The sequence below is a fragment of the Cuculus canorus genome, chromosome 1 (genome assembly GCF_017976375.1).
Source record: "Cuculus canorus isolate bCucCan1 chromosome 1, bCucCan1.pri, whole genome shotgun sequence".
Taxonomy (NCBI): Eukaryota; Metazoa; Chordata; class Aves; order Cuculiformes; family Cuculidae; genus Cuculus; species Cuculus canorus.
Window position 1 is genome coordinate 173,779,824 of NC_071401.1, and position 17,414 is coordinate 173,797,237.

The 17,414-nt window shown below is 34.8% G+C and overlaps 1 protein-coding gene across 4 annotated transcripts in view; it reads right to left on the reverse strand.

Annotated features, from left to right (window-relative positions):
- Positions 1-17,414, reverse strand: part of USP15 (ubiquitin specific peptidase 15) — a 68,982-nt gene that overhangs the window by 37,349 nt on the left and 14,219 nt on the right. For 2 of the 4 annotated variants that reach the window (XM_054068590.1, XM_054068582.1), the window contains exons 2-6: positions 16,397-16,524; positions 12,204-12,334; positions 9,527-9,653; positions 3,925-4,070; positions 1,381-1,442 (exon numbers count right to left, since the gene is read on the reverse strand). In XM_054068590.1, coding sequence (XP_053924565.1) covers positions 1,381-1,442; positions 3,925-4,070; positions 9,527-9,653; positions 12,204-12,334; positions 16,397-16,524 — 594 coding nt within the window. The other 2 variants (XM_054068602.1, XM_054068594.1) reach the window with 2 other exon arrangements.

The following is a 17,414-nucleotide window of genomic DNA, read 5'->3' on the forward strand; positions in this document are numbered from 1 at the left end:
CTTCACAGTAATACTATTCTTTCTCATTTGCTGGTTTTCTTATAGCCTCCTCTGACACCAGTATTCTGAATTATCACTTTTTCCCAGATCAAACATTTTCCAGGAAATATTCCTTAATTTATGCTACTGCTTCTGAATGCTTTCCATGAAGTGGAATGGAAATTTGGCAGAATAAGAGTAGGTACCATGACCAATAATATTTTCCCATTAACACTTCCAAAAGAATCTGTGGCATTGGGTTATCTAAATTCCTTTAACCTTCAAAATATACAAATAAAATTTGACTTGGAATTTATATTTCTACTAGATGCTTTTTGAGGTGAGGGATTAAGCTTCAAGTATTTTACATCCTATTCTTTCTGCTGCTCTACATTTTCAGTTCTTTGTGTCACCACATCTTGCTAAGCAAGATTATACTGTTCATAGTGAGCTTAAATTGAACTCAGACTTCATTAAGCAACTTAATAGAAGCTAGTACTCCTAATAAAAGTGCTTGAGATAAAACACCACGAAAGAATCTCTGTCCTCCAAATGATGAGCAATGATACTATAAAAATGTTTTAAAACAACAGTGAACCTCAATTACACAAATGCAGAATACCAACAGGAATAAAAGACACTTAAAAACAACTTTTTATGAAAGATATGCTCAAGAACCAGCCAACAAAGGGAAAAAAAAAAGTTAATCATTTGTATGGCTGAGATCTTGTTAGTCTGCTAGTAAATAGTTTCAACTGCTCTTCAAAATCAACAGAACATGATTTAGATTCTCGAAACAATATTTACAAAATTTTATTCATCTAAATGACAAAAACTCCACTCAAGTTTTCCTACTGATTTGCCATTACCAAGGTGCTGTCGATAAACGCAGCAGGAAGAACAGAAAAGAAAAAGAACAGGGTAGTCTGTTAATTAATGGCAGCTCAACAAAGAACAAAAGCAACACACTGGTAATGTGGACTGCAATTTAAATGATGTTTATATGTAAATATCTTGCTCTGGAAATAAAAGAAGCTATCCATGAAAACATCTAAGAACAATATTGATAAAATACATGTATGTATGTTCACCTAACATGCTTCGAAACAGAAATCTAAATAAAATAAGCTTCATTTTTATAGGTTTCAACTTTGGATTTTTTTCTATTTTTAAGTAGGATAACTTATAACACTGGTAGAAATATTAAGCCACCTATACACAGGATTCCACCATTACTACATCATGACCTACAACGTGCAGCACTTACACAGTATTTTGTATATCTGAAGGTTGATTTTCAAAATAAATCACCGCTTTTAAAAACAGGATTTCCTTAGAGCAAAATAACATGTGGAAATAGGTAAGCTATAGTGAATAACATGACTTAAATTCAAAACTTACTTTGGAGTTGAAGGACCTCTTGGCCATGTTCCATCCTCATTCTTCTGTTCTATCACCAGTACCTACCACAATAAGTATAACAACAAAACTGAAATGGATATGCCGACATGTGACTGAGACAGAAAAGACTGACGTTCAAGTTACTATTCCCTGAGGTTCAAGAATATTCCATTTAATTACACTGCACCTTCTCGCTCTATTCACTTTTTTCTCCCCAGACCTTCATTTGTGCAACTTTTGGCAAGCCACTTACTATTTTTACGCCTTGACAATCCACGGATAAAATGGCAAGATCCTACCTCATAGTAGACTGCCTGCAATGTCTAAACTGCAACCACAAATATAGAAATCATATGTCTATACAAGAGCTCTGTTAAGGAAAGGATATCCCTGAAGGAATGTTGCCTCTCACACCACAGACTGGGGAGGGGGGAGGGGAAGGAGTAAACCAAAACACAACAAATAACCCCAAATCAAATAAATTTATGCCTTGATATCCTTAAAATCATATCTATCTGGTTACTCCTGTATATTTTTGCAAAAGCACTCATCTAATATTAATTTTCCAATGGGAGAGTTGGCTAGTGAAATTAACTTCTTTCAAGTTGTTACTGGTACAAAAGGGAGTACAGAACACTCAGTCCTAAACACAGGCATCAAGTGCCATTTGAAATGCCTTCGGGTATTTTGAGATATCTGCCCTACATTGGCAGATATGACACAGGACCTACAAGAAACTCATGCCTTTCTGGATTGACAGCCAGGGCAGCCTAGATCATCTGAAAGGACAACCAGACTCCAATATTTAAACTGAATCTAATTCTTAATTTCCAATGCTTCCAATATAATTCTGTATAATCAGACACTGCTGTTTCAGGATGCTAATGAACTTGCCTTGCTATGCCTGTATGTGCCTACACAGAGACATACATTCACATACGTACTAATACTCAAAACCTTATACATGAGCCATACTGCCACTTCAGGATGCAATCACACTGAGACATGACACTGAAAACCAGTTTTCTATCATAAGCTGCTTTCTATGTGGAAAACAGTAGTCTGCTATTTTTGGTCATGAATGCTGTAGGACAAGATTCTGCCATGTTTCCTTCTATTGGCTCTAAGAGGCTACTAAACAAAAGGAAGATAAAGACTTAAAAGCTCAATCTAAAGTGAAGCCCTAAAGGCTCACTTCAGAAATCAACTGATAAATTTAAAACATGAATTTACTCAATCACATACAAAGTTTTGAATTACACAGTAAAAAATTACTATTCAGTTAGATAGACTGTAACAGTCAGAGTAACTACTATTATATTAGGAAGCTCAGCACGAAAAATGACTACCTTCTGCGCCAGCAAGTGCAACTGACCAAACATACAGAGTTTACCATGACATTTACCTTTTTCAGAAACCATGCTCAAACTGTTTTGAACAATATTTGTTTTGCTGAAAGTACAGATGTCACCTGGAGATATTTTATAGCCATATTAGACCATGCTTGCTTCATAGTTAATGTTTTACTGGGACAGTGGCAATTTACAAGTTACATCTTCTGACACAAAACTTATATGGGAAATAGAGGCTCTTCCAGAGGATGTCTGCATTGTTAGAGTTACCTGCATGAGGGTCTAAGTGCGTGCAGCATGAAGGTAAAGGGCACAACAGTTCAAGATGTTATTTTGGTACACAGGTTACTTTCCTCCTATGCCATAAAAGAAAACTGAAGCACAGCATAAATACTGCTGGAAAGTAGTTTAGAGCCAAGTAATTCAATGCAAAAGGAAATACTTTAATATAATCTTGTCAACAATTACATCAAATTCCATCCATTGATATTTGAAGCACAACAGCATGAATGATAGTTGTTGCAAAAACATTCAACTTTATTTGAAGACTAAAGAATCACTGTAATAATCTGAAAAGTTATTCTAATGATAACATATTCAATCAGTTCACATTTATATTTGTGTAGCTTTTACATCCAATATTATCCTTTATATTCATCTGGAAACATAAAAAAAAAAAAAAATCTTTTAAGAAATGCTCCCATAAATTCATTTTAAAATCATGATACAGTCTCAAGCTAAAGCAGGTTTTCAAGCTCTTATCTCTGTATTTCTTAACTGAAACATTTTCATTTGTTATTAATTTCTTTCTGAAATCTGGATATAAGAATTCAAGTAGAAGACATTATTGCTTTGGAGTACCTAAAAAGTTCTTCAAATTTTTGGTTTCATTATGGAAACATACCTCAGATTTTAGAAATATTTTTTACTTCAGTTTTTACCAGATTCAAGTCAGCAATGTCATGTTCATTTACTCTTAATTCACCAGGAGAGTTAAACTCATCTGGAATCTTCAAAATACTCTCAAAGATTACTTTTATTTTGATGAATTTGTTTATAAAATCCTATATTTCTAACAATACCTATTAGGGGCAGTTTTCATTTAAAAAGAAGAAAAATTCATTGCGTACAGTTATACTGTCACAAGAGGAAAAAAAAAACATATAACAAAATAAAAAATATTACACTGTACCTGTCCCTGGTATAAACCAGCATCCTGTATGGTACTGTCTGGTTTATTCAAAGGTTCAAAAGTATTACTCATGTATTTGTTCCACAATCTGGTTTCTTTTTCACCTGGAATATTGAAGATTTTTCTTATCTCTTTTTCAATTGTATCTGTTTGGAAAGGGAGAGAACACAAGTTTAGCATTTCATTACACAAACAGTATAAGGCCAAAGAAAGTATCAGAACTGCATACCCTTTTCTTATACTCAAAATATGAACGAAACCATAGAAATAGCCATGCAACTGCATCATGTCGTAGGACAAGCAGGAAGTTGCTAATTCACTTGTCTTTAAAACAGAAACAGTCAGAGGACTAGTTTATTCCCTCCTCAATCTCTTAGCAAAGTAGCCAATAAAAGACAAACTGATAACTAACAGATAATAGGTGGTACCTAGGTACCCACCTACTAATTTCTCAGTGTGGTAACGTAGAAGTATGGATGGGAAGCGAATGATCAGAAGAGAGACTGGCAGCAAAACCACATACAGTAACTGCAAGTTACTCTGTTCCTCTCCCGAAATCAACCCCCTTTTCTTGGTTTTCACTCTTCTATTATCCATATTCCCGTGCACTTAGCACTAATCACAATACACATGCAGAAAGTTTAATTTACATGCTCACAGAAATAAAGACTACTCTGTAAAACTGAAGTGCGTAAAACTATTTTAAAAGGATGATGAAAGATTTTAAGTCTCTGAAAGGTTTAACATAAAAAGGTCTACCAGCTCGTACCCTACCTAACAGAAATATAATCAGTGTTACATAATTTTAAGGTAACAGAACTACTGTCTACAAGTGGAATTCGTGTAGATCGCACTTAACTCCATTCTCCTTATGCAAAAGCAGAATTTGTTAGAGAGTTCTCTAATTTGAACTAGTATGTGCAGTGCTATACCACAGCAAACTCACTTAGATGGTTTTTTTTTGATTGGTACACTCATAAAGCCCAACGGCAGCCAAGTCTCACAATAGCTAGCATGGAAAACAAAACAGGAGTCAAGAAATTTACCATTTATTCCTGATAATCACTGAAAACACTATTACAAAACTGGGCACTGTAAGCACTTAGAGACATTCTGCCAAAGTCTCAGTATAAAATACCAATGTTTCAGCTCCTCTAGAACACCCCCTGCTCCTCTTTACTTAAGATTACCATTTTCTCTTCTAATATCAACCACTGTGTTAAATATGAAAAGTAAAAATGAGATTGGAAGCTTAAAAGTACCTTGTTAAAATCCAAAAGATATTGTAGGCAACTGAGTACAATTTCCTTACACATTATTTAACACACATCTTAGTACAAAAACAAGTGTAAGACTGGATCATCTGTTTCTGTAATATAGATGATATGTAGGCAAGATAGGTGCTATAAACAAGGCAAGAGGCTGTTACTTCATTTGTTGACGCTTTTTAAAAAAAATATGTACTGTCTGAATCAATTCTTGATCAATGAATTCAAATAACTATATTTGAATGTAAGAATGAATCTAATCAGCAACAATCTTAAAATACAATTTCCAGATTTATCAAAGAATTTACAGAACATATTTTTTCATTATCTTATTAATACCATAAGAATGAATTATTTGAGCATTGCAGCTTGTATTCTTCACAAGTACTGAGTTACCATTTACTAACATATTCCAGCCTCACTAACAGAACTGTTACGAGACAGGAAGCATCATCCTATCAGATGACTACACATTTGTGCCCAAGACTCTGGGAAGACCATGTTCCACTTGACTATTACACTAATTTTGAGATTGGTTCTTCTACATACAGCCATGAACACAACAAATACACACTTTATAATCCTTTCCTCTGCCTCCCAGCAAGTATCATTGAAGTGCTGGCTTATGATCTAAAGTGAAAGTGCCTATTTCAGTATAAATGAAAATATTACATTCAGATATGTAGTCAGAAGCATATTGTGAGTGTTATACACATCCCACGTATGAAATGATTACTACGAGGACAATGACTAAGAGAGACAGGAAGAACTGCCCTCTAAAGGTGCCCCTCACTCTATCAGCTATATAGCCACAATGTGAGATAGCTCAATTTGAGAGTTAAGGGTTACAAATCCCATATAGCATATATCCTGTATTGTTGAAAATAATATAGCTCCTCCAAAAAACAGCTGCATGATTTAAATAACATTTTGCAAGACCATGTGGAAAAGCCTTGATGAGATGCTGGAGAAGTTCAGTGGATCCTAATACAAGTACACTCTGACTTCTACAGGCTAGTGCTATCACAAATACCAGGTAACGGAAGCTGTAGTAAAATTTTAATGTGTACTATGGAACAGTAATCCCAGCTTCCTAAAGAAGCGAAAGGTTAGTCAGAGAACAAACTACCATCAAGGGTGTCAAGTTTTAAATTCTTGTATTCCGTGGCAAATTAACGGCAAAGATGAATTAATGCCATTTGCCAGGATAACTTACTAGCAGAGGTCCAAAAGTCCATTAGATGCAGAGCCACTGGTGCAACCTCCTACAAGTTTTATCAGCCTAGTTTTGGAACTGGTTTTGGCATTGCAGAAGCAACCTGACTCCTATTTAGCCATAACAGAGGCTACAGAAGGTCTTTTGGTCATTTTGTCATCTGTAAAACTCTCTAACACAGGCAGAAAAGGCCAACACATTAGCTGATGATTTAGTTTTATCATACTTTCATATGATTAAGACTCCTGAATGGATCATTAACTTAATTTCACTCAGCAGCACTGATGTTTCCTAGGATAACTAACATTAACTAAACTGAAATGCTGCCTGAACTACCTCTATTGTCCCCCTGATTTCTTTTTAGAATTAAAAAACCACAACCCCCAAGAGTTAGTCATCAATCAGTATACACGCTGCCTTCCAAGGTGAGAGTCCTCAACTGTAGGAGATTCCTAAGAAGGTTCAAAGAACACATAACACGTTTCCAGTGCCACCCCAAGAAAATTACTATTATTATTAGGTCAGCCCTTTACAATTAATTTTTCCTACCCCGTACTAACCTGCTGACATACAGCTTAGCTTAATTTCTATTTGAATGGAAAAGCGAAGCTATTCCAGGGAAAACACACATTTGAAGATGGTAGGTGAATATTACATTGTGTTCAGAAAACACACATTTGAAGGTGGTAGGTGAATATTACATTGTGTTCAGAGTATTTAAGGTACTCCAAAAAGTTCTCTGTTTATGTGAGTTAAGTAAGGTCTTGATCTTTTAACGGTAGTAAATAATATAATTGGTGAAAGATGGCAGAAAAATTAAAACTTCTTGAAAAGACCATAATATTTTATGTCCCCTGATATCAGTGGGGCTGATATCGACTCTGTTGTACTAGCAGTATTCTGCAACCATGATGAAAATGTATCCCTTTACCGGCACATGTAAGAAACGGTGAAAAACCAAGATTCTGTAAGAATCCTCTTGCATATTACTTATTGAAAAAATAAGCATCTCTGCTTTGTATTTCATGAATTCCAAAACTATCTTAAATATAATTAAGGTAAGAATTTCAAGAAGGAAATGTGCATTTCCTGGGAACTACTGACCTGTCAGCCCCACCTCTGTGCCTGGCAAGATCATGGAACAGTTCCTCGTAGAAGCTATGCTAAAGCATATGGGGGATAGGACGGTGATTCAACAGAACTAGCATGGCTTCACTAAGGGCAAGTCCTACCTGACCAACCTAGAGGCCTTCTATGCCTCTAGGTTTTTTTTTTTTTTTCTATGCCTCTATTCTTCTACATCAGAGGACAAGGGAAGAGCTACAGATACCATCTATCTGCACTTCTGTACAGCCTTTGACACAGCTACCCGCAACATCCTCTCTAAATTGGAGAGATACAGATTTGAGGGGCAGACTGTTGAGCGGATGAGGAATTGGTTGGACAGCCACATCCAAAGTGTAGTGGTCAATGACTCAATGGACTAGATGACCTTTAATGATCCCTTCCAATTCAAAACACTCTATGATGCTATGAAGGACAGGAAGAAAAAATGTCACCATCTTATTAATGGATAATAAGAGAAAACCCTCAGGGATCACTTATTCTTTCAGTGATTTTAAATTTTCTAGCTCTTCTTCTAAGATACAAACTCTTTTGGATGTTCTGGCTAGGATGGCCCTGGTTGGTGCTCTGCATAACATGATCAGCTACAGAAAGGGCATATTTTTAAAGGCTTCCAAGAGCATGTCATCCACATATCAGGAAAGCAAGTAAGGCCAGCACCTGGAGAGGGGCTGCCAGTGAGTGTGACTGTTTCTCATTACCCATCATGACCATTTTCTCCTAACTGTAATTCTTTCTCTGCTAAGAAAAAAATGAATACACCTCCGAGTAACAGCTGTTCCAAATTGCCCTGTTTCTGATTAGAGAAAGAAAATATCAGAAATTAAGCCATTACCTATAATTCCAATTACACAATTAAATTCAGAATAGTCGCAAAGTGGCTTGTATCTGGTCCTCAGGGAAGGATAATGTTAAATTGGTTTTTCTAAGGTTCTGGGTTTGCTTAGAGAATAATGAAGTACATCTTCCCAAGTTAAACCAGACCTCAAAAAGGCCAATTAACATAAAACACTGAAGCCTTTTTTCCAGTATAAATTTCCTAATTTTAAAGTTTTTATTCTAACACAAGCAGATGATTAGTTGTATAATTTAAAGATTAAAATATAACAAAGGAAAAAGATACTCTTCATAATGCAAGCAATCAGCAAAGAATTAAAATGAAGCAAGTATAAGTCACTACTCAACATAAAGAGAAGCAAAACCTGAACAAAACACGTTGCTGTCAAAGAATGTGAACAAAGATTAGTGGCTGGACATAAAAGTATGATTCTAACCGCACAGCTGACTGAAAGACTCTCACCCCAGATACATACACATAAACACTTCAAAAATTGAGTTTATATGATCAGCAGTATCTTTGCATATGTTCTGTTATTTTCTGAGACAAATATGTTATCAGAATATGGTTTCAAATTATGACACAATGCCCAAAGAGCAGACAAAATAACTACAAATAAAGATAAATACAGGACTCAGTTACTGTAAAATATTGTGCCTTGCCTGCCACTTCAGAACTCACAAAATACTGCCTTTGTAGGTCACCTTAAGCCATTGATTTATAAATTAAATCCCTTTTGGTGTTTTGTAATATAACTTTCTCTTTATACATATGACTAAGGAGGGTTGCTCATGAAAGATGTGAATGGAAAAACATGAAAAAGTATTTCTTATGCACCAAAACCCAAGGAAAAGTACTATGTATGGAATCCAATAAAGATAATGAAAAACATTATATTGTTCACTTTCTGAAAAGTGCAAACTTCTAGAGTTAACACAAATGCCTAGATCATAAAATGCTTAATTTTTAAAAATTGTATTAAAAATCCCAAATATTCCAAACCATCTAACTTCTGATTTTGACTCAGACAAGACTAGTCCCATCCTTTTTAGTGGTCACAACACCCATCTACCATTTTATGTAGACTTATTTATTCAGGATTTGTTATATCTCAACAAGTAACAATCATTTATTTTTAAAAGAAGTTGTGCGTACCTATTGTATCAGCTTTACTAAATCTTCGTGTGACAACATTGTTCATATTTCCATTTTCACAGAGCTTTAATTCTGTTAGATATACTTCTACTTTGCAGTGCTTTACAAACATACCCTGTTCAACGACCTGAAAAACAGACTGGGATCAGGTATCTGTCCAAATGTTTTCATATACACACTTCAAAATATTTTTGAAAACTTTTCAAGAAATTGAAGTTCGGGATATGCAAAACATTTAATAAGTGTCAAAAATTAGAAATTAAATTCTCCTATAACTATTTAGAAATACAGTAAACTACAATGTAATTTTTTTCCATAACGATGATAACTTACGTGTGTATAACCACACCATGACTTTCCAAGTGTTAAGTATAGTGCAAATCACAAATATACATAAACAAAACATAAGATACTTAACTAAAAGGTAAAAAGCACCAAAAGTTATTTTGATTTCAAAACACATTCTCCGTATGCTACTTGCTCAAAACAGGAAGAACTAGTTTTGACAGCTAAAGAACACTTATCAAAACCAGAATACAGCCTACTAAAATCTTGATATCATATTTTTAAACAAAATCTGTATTTAAATAAATACTACAAATCTTCCACTTACATTCCGATAATGAATACATTCATTTGAAATTTCATCTACTTATTACAGTTGCTACTATATGTTAAGTTTTGCAACACCTATTATAAAACAGTTAAGCATAGAGGGTTTTGGGTTTTTTTTCTATAAAAGTAAAATGTAGAAAAAAATATTCAGGGTCACCTCTTAAATGTTTTTCCCTTTGATCTTCCAAAGTGTAACTGCAGCACTTAGTCATGTAGACTGTTCCAAAAATAACCACTGGCCTGATATGTGATACATCTGACAAATACGGTAAAAAAAAAAAAAAGCCACCTGCTAATTGCTAAGAGAGACCTGCTATCTGCTGTACAAATATAACTTGTATGCATGTGCCATTGGGAAAAAATATATATATTAGTGAATGGCTTTTCAGCTACTAAAGTAAAGACAAAATAGCTGCAGGAAACAAAACTGCAGTATGGCTAAGACATTTCTGAGAATAAAACTCATGCTGTTGTGGTAGTATCACCACATCCTGTTACATAAATTCATAATGTTATTTGACAAGGATCAAATACAACATTTTAGCCATTTAAAATCTGAATCCACATCTCAAAAAAAGTTGATACAACAACGGAGATTAAAAAATGTATCATCCCACCTCTATGAAAAAAAAGCAGACTGGAGAAAGAGTCATGAACAAATGACAAAAGCATCAGAAAGAAAAAATCTGAACTGGAATATCTGAGGATAACTACTGTTTACATTGTCAAAAAAAAAATGAAGTTATGCCAGTTTACCTGGCCACTCATTACACTGCATGTATTTTTCCAGTTACTTTCTTCAAAGTGGAAGGCAAGTTACTCTAACTTTCCTGCCATTTCCTTCCATTTCCCCCCCCAAAGTGAAAAAATTATAGAACTTTTACTTTATGATGATGATGGAAGAGCATTCAGTTTGCTGAAATCCATCTTCAGGGACAAGTTGATAACAGATATATCTTTAAAGAAGGAGAGCCATTTTAATAGATTTCAGCTCCTACAGAACTACAAAAAAAGAAAGAGACATTCCAGGGATGCCTCCTTAAAAAAGATCTCTTTTATTGTATTAAAAAGAATGATAAAAAAATCCCAACAAACTACTTCTATCATTGTCCAAATCAATTTGGAGGACACAAAATTTCTTCTGTGGCTATATCTGGCATTTGTTTGAAAGGAATGCACTTTAAGTAAGTGGCCAGAAAGCATGTAGTTAAACTATACTCATGTCATAGGATGAAAAAGTTACATTACACCAGAATCTATATCAAACTAAATTCAAATCATAAACACTCTTTCAATAGTTTTCGAGGAATCAAAATAAAGTTTCCTGTAACTGAAAGAATATGTCCTAATGGTCAATTTAGTAGTGGCAAACATATCAAAATGTATTTTAAAACTTCAGCAATTCAGTCCAGTGAGTATGCAACTGTATCACTACCCTGAAAATCTTAAGAAATAATACAAACAAAAAAAAGTTTATCTGATCAATAAACTGGTAAAATGTCATATCATCTAAATAATAAGGATGGTACGTATTGGAGCAAACAAGAATTAACATCAAAGAATCTCACACTGACAGACTACCACAGTATCTACTGTACCATATACTACTTGTTTTGAGGAGTGCTTTTTGCTTAAAGAAAAATCTCCCGTAGCAAGCTGCTGAATATAGAAGACTGTTTATCAGAAAAGGAACTACCAATCACTCTGCCAGTGTTAACATTATTAGACCTAGGCTTTTCGCTAATATAGTCAATAGAGTTTTAGTGTTTTATACTTAATTACAAAATAAACTGCATTAATAGACTAATAAGCTCCTAAAGCAGGTTCTTCTTGAAATATTACAGAGCTAAACAGAAAGTATTATATGGATCCTTTGGATCCTCATTTCTTACTTTTAAAACCTTAAGCTTCTACAATCTGAATAAAAATTAGGCATCTAGAAGGTCTATATGATCATCATAGGCCAGGACTTATGATCTTCTAATAAATTCTTGTGCAACTCCTGCATATTTGCAGGACTATATCTGAATCATATTCATACCAGTGGGACATTTAAGAGTACCTTGCGGGCTATTGGCTCTTGACCATCCATCAATGTGTACCAGCTAACTAGTCTATTCCAGCCTTCAGTTGGCAAAAGAATGTAGTCCAGCTCATCAATGAGATGTTCCTTGAGAGACTGAGAGTCACCATCTGTAAAAGAACGGAAGGTGGAAAATATTTATACTTGAATACTGTAATTCTGTTACTTGAGTTTTTAATGTAACATTTTTCATATAAACAGCAAAAAAAAATATCTTTTTGAGTCACAGTTACATTATCAACATACTGGTGTTCAAAGCAAAACTCTTCTGAAACCTGCTTCAGGTGAGCCTACGTTAACAGGAGGGTTGGACTGGATGACTTCCAGAGGTTCCTTCCAACTGTGACCATTCTGTGAAACTAACTAGGCAAGCTATGCAGTTCATGCATAGCACACACATTACAGGTAGTATTCCTACATTCAGGAACCCAAATGACAGCTTCATATCCTCATGCAGTCATAAGCTCCTAACTTATTAACAAACACACACCACCACAGCCTTCAGAGAAATTAATCCATTTCTCCATCCGCTTCACACACATTTCCACATCACTATGGATACTTCTATTTCATGCTACAGTTGCATCCTTCACTGCAGGAATCAGTAGTTAAAGAAGATCTAAGTCAAAGTTCAAAGTCATTCACCTCCTGTCAGACTGGGAATATAAAATGATACAACTCTCCTACTTGAAGAAGCCTACATGATCTGGAAACAGTCCTTAGAAAATTCTTCACAGGGACAACAAGATGCAACACCTGAGAGAAGTACATCTTGGCAACCTCTTTACTGAAACAGTATGCTTTTAGCTTTGGTTCAATCCTTATTACAAGAGTAAGACAGCAGCTATACTATATGTGTAAGAGATGTGTAAATTGATTCCAGATTTGAGCCACAGTGATCCTCAGACAATTAGGGCAGCTGTCTTTCTGTTTGGCAGTATCCAACTACAGAGTAGCAAGCATTCTTCTGGACTGATGGAGATCAAACAGGGACACTCACACATTCAGCTCCAAAGAATGAATCAGGATGACAAACTTGATGTAGCATGAAAATAAATAGACGATGTATAAAGAACAAATAGACTGTAATGAACACACAACCTATTTATTTTCATTATCTTATGTGAACAAACTATAGAATTACACACTGCACAATTAAAACTGAGCATAAAAGTAACCTTAAATAATCACAAATTGCTTCAATATCAGCATTCCTCTAGGAGATTTTGTTGTTTTTCAGTAACATTTCTAAGCAAAATGTTTACTATTACCTACATTTTTCTACAAAAAAGTAAGTGTGTGCTATACACATAAGAAAAGCACTACGGCCCTCTCATTTGATCACATTTCTGTACATATTTCTCTTTTTTCTCCTTTAGCAAACATAGCATAATTTGACTTCAATTTAAAAAAAATATCCTGAGCATTAAAAAAGGCACACTTAAAAAAAAAAATACAAGCTCCTTTAATAGTAACTACTATTCAATTTTTTTAAAATAAAAATTTAACAAAACGTGTTACAACGTGATCTTTTATGTTAGAGGGTAGCACTGCTGAGGACATTTAAGAGATGCTGAAGAGATGTGTTCACTTCCCGCTAGGAAGAGTAAACAAGATTCAGTTTATCAAAACTAGAAATCTCCCAACTTTACCAGCACTTGCTACACCTCCAGCTTGTTCAAACAGGTTGTGATTTTAAGGGAACATACAGGAAAAAAAATAATGCTTTTTGCTTTAATCATCCAAATGGTGAAAATGCAGGCAAAGAAGGATGCACAGCTTTCTTCTGCTCCTATTGTCACTGGTGCTGACTCTTTTCTTCTTCAGCTACGCATCCTGATGTGTGAGCAAAACGTGGGAGATGCATATTGTTCTCCATCCATGTATTCTAAATGTGCAATATTTGTTACTACCATTACTTGTTCAGAGATGGCAAAAAATACCATTTTCATATGTAATCTGTGCAGTTTAGAGATGACTTCATGCGATCACGAAGGTACAATATATTTTGCATGCACTTTCTCTGATAAAAATAGTCAGTGTGGGAAGGGCTAAACAAAAAAACCCAAAACCTAACAAAAACAAAACCCCCAAGATACAGGCAGGTAAGGTTTTGAATTATAAAGGTATCTTTGAAAAGAGGACTTACTACCTCCTTGTGCTTGCTTTGCTAAAGCTGACTATATATCTCTCATTCTAAAGATGGCATATGTGCATTCCACTACATATAACAACGTTTTTGCATATGTTGAGATCAACTGAAAGCTCTGCCTGTTACTCTTTGCTGCCCACACTTCATCCAAATATTCTGTAAATAAGGGATCAACATGTAAGAGAAGTACAAAATAGTGTTTCAGTTTCCTGGAATCAGACTATCTAGAATTTAACAACTGTTTTTCTTACCACTGCATTACACTGCAAATAAAAAAAATCCCATTTTAGATTATTTTATGTCCTTTCAAGCAGGTGCAAATTTGCAGACTCAATGCTTAAAAGAAGCAGTATGAGAGTTACCTAGCGCATACTACACACCAAAGACAGGATTAAAACCCAAGCATTTTCAGGTTCAGTTTACGTTACATAGGAAATCTCATACAGCGGACTGCTGCTTTGCAGCAGGTGAAGGCAGTAGGTACTATTTGCTGAGCACTAATGCCCTTAAAACTGCCTTCGCACAGGAACACTAGATGTCAGACAGTAATTGGATGCATGGTATCACTGCCAATATAATAGTTTTAGAACCATGAATGGGCAAACAGTGAAGTTCATAAACCCTGATGCTGTGTTTATTTTGAAAGGGGTACGGGCAGCATCAAAACAACAGTAAGAATACAGGTTTTCAAGAGCTTTTAGCAAAATGGCTAACATGACTTTAGATTTGTACAGCTAATCCTAATATAGGCTTCATATCCACAGCAATTTTAAACATAATGTGAACACATACATAGATTAAGTTATAAATAATATGGATCAGCTAACACAGTGCTTTACACATCTAGAAATCACCTTTTTGTTAAAGTGGGTAAACACAGAAGAGGGAATAAAAGGATGCTGCCTCACTGAGGAGAAAAAAGATCTTGCTACATCTGATTTCAACTGAAAAGTACCACCCAAACATGCCTACCTCACTGCAAGATTTACTACAGAAATATACAAAAGATTTAGATCCTCACACTTCAGAAAACAGAACATGTCACTCAAGTGGAGCAAGAAGACCTTCAAGTTTGTGGATAAAAGAAAACATACACATGCATAGGACAATACAGCACCCCCTTCAAAAGCAGCGATAGGAGTCACGGTCAGACATGCACACTCACACTGACAACTACTGCAACGTGGTATGACAAGTCCTATGAAAGAGGGAATCATCTTTAACATTCAACTTGTAAAATGAGGAGCTATTGGTTATAGTTGAGAAGTTTTGAAATAAGAAAGACAGTTTATCAAGAACCCCATGAAGTTGTGAAAATTTGCAGTCTTACATGCAAACAAACTCTGCAGAATGATTACATTTCCTGTAAAGAAGGAAACCAATTATTATCTGGATTTTGCAGATTAATACTAATGGCTCTAATAGTATTTCAATACTGGACATTAAATAAAGAATATGACTTAAACACCAAAATACCTGGAAAAGTATTCTTAGTAATTATAACAGTGATGGAGTTTAACCATACTTAGAAGATCATAAAAAAAAATCAGGAAATTATCCTCCAGCATTTCACACCACATTATCACTAAACTGCATAATACATGCTCTTCAATCTACAAGAAGCTTTAGAGTTCAACTTAAAAATATTATTTGAGATCAACCAACTCAGTTAAGCTAAAAAAAACCTAAATCTCTGTGAACTAAAGCCAGCTATTTGTCAACTTGACTAAATTTCAACTCCCAAGGTCTCCCAGAATATCATTATAAACCAGTAATCTGTACATTATTAAATATTCAGTTACCATTACAAAGCAGTTCCAATAATTTTATTTATAAAATTGTAATTTGTTAGGGAAATCTACTCCAGTTCTCTTGTCATGGTCTGAAAACAAACAAACAGAAAGCTTCAGCTTCACATTGCTGAGATTCATTTACACTATCAACCACAAAGGATGACCAACCTGTGACAAATTTGCACTAAATGTTACTATTAGCTTATTACACAATCAAAAGCAGTTACCTTTGAGAAGTCCAGAATTATCAATAGGACCAGGGTACACATTCTGATCTCCCATCTGGTATTTGTCCCAGCTGTCAAAACCAACATATTTTTTCCACTGTTTGAACCAGCGACTATCGACTAGATACCTTAAACGGAAGAAGATGAACAAGTTAGTTATTGGCATGCTACTACTTCCTAAAGTACCAATTAATACATATCAACACACTTGTTAATTCATGAACCTTACAAAACAGAGAATGTTTTTCTATCTGGTCTGCTAACCATTATCAGCATCTCCTACCAACAAGGACTTCATTGCGGACAATTAAAGATCATAGTAGACAAAAACAGTTTTGCAAGACTGCCAATACAGCATATCAGAAATTGAAGAATGGCAAGTTCAAAAAACATGTCCCTTTTTGGCATGAAATATCACGAGCTTTAATTCCTGTTCTTGATTTGTAAACTCAGGAGATTCAAATTAAATCCTTAGAATTAGCCCTTAAAAAAATGAGATAACTTTTACTAAAATATTTTCCTGATGGAGTTTTATTTATAACATTCATATACAAGTTAAAAAACTTTAGAATTCTGATGTCTGCCAAGAACCAGAGAGTCTAAGTGTTTTCCTATTTTGAAACACATACATTAAAATGTTCTGCTTTTGAGGCAGTACTAGATGTTCCTCCTACATATAGTTATCAACTTCACACTTCCATGTAAAGGGATATCTCTAAACTCAGCTCCAAATTATTTCTAAAGATTGAACTGTTGCCAGTCTGGCTTTTACGAAGTCCAGCAATACCTACTTTTTATATCTTTTTTTTTGTCCAGAATTTCTTTAAGATTAAATTATCAACATTTCTTCAGTGATCCTCAGATTTTATTAAGACATCACCTTTATTATTTCTCTTTCCTAAAAGTATCCATCTCCTTCTGCCTGGTTTGTACGAACCCTTTTGCTGCTAATACATCTCACAACATTACTATCAGGATGAAATGCTAGGTCAAAGTAAAGATCATCAGTGATCCTCAT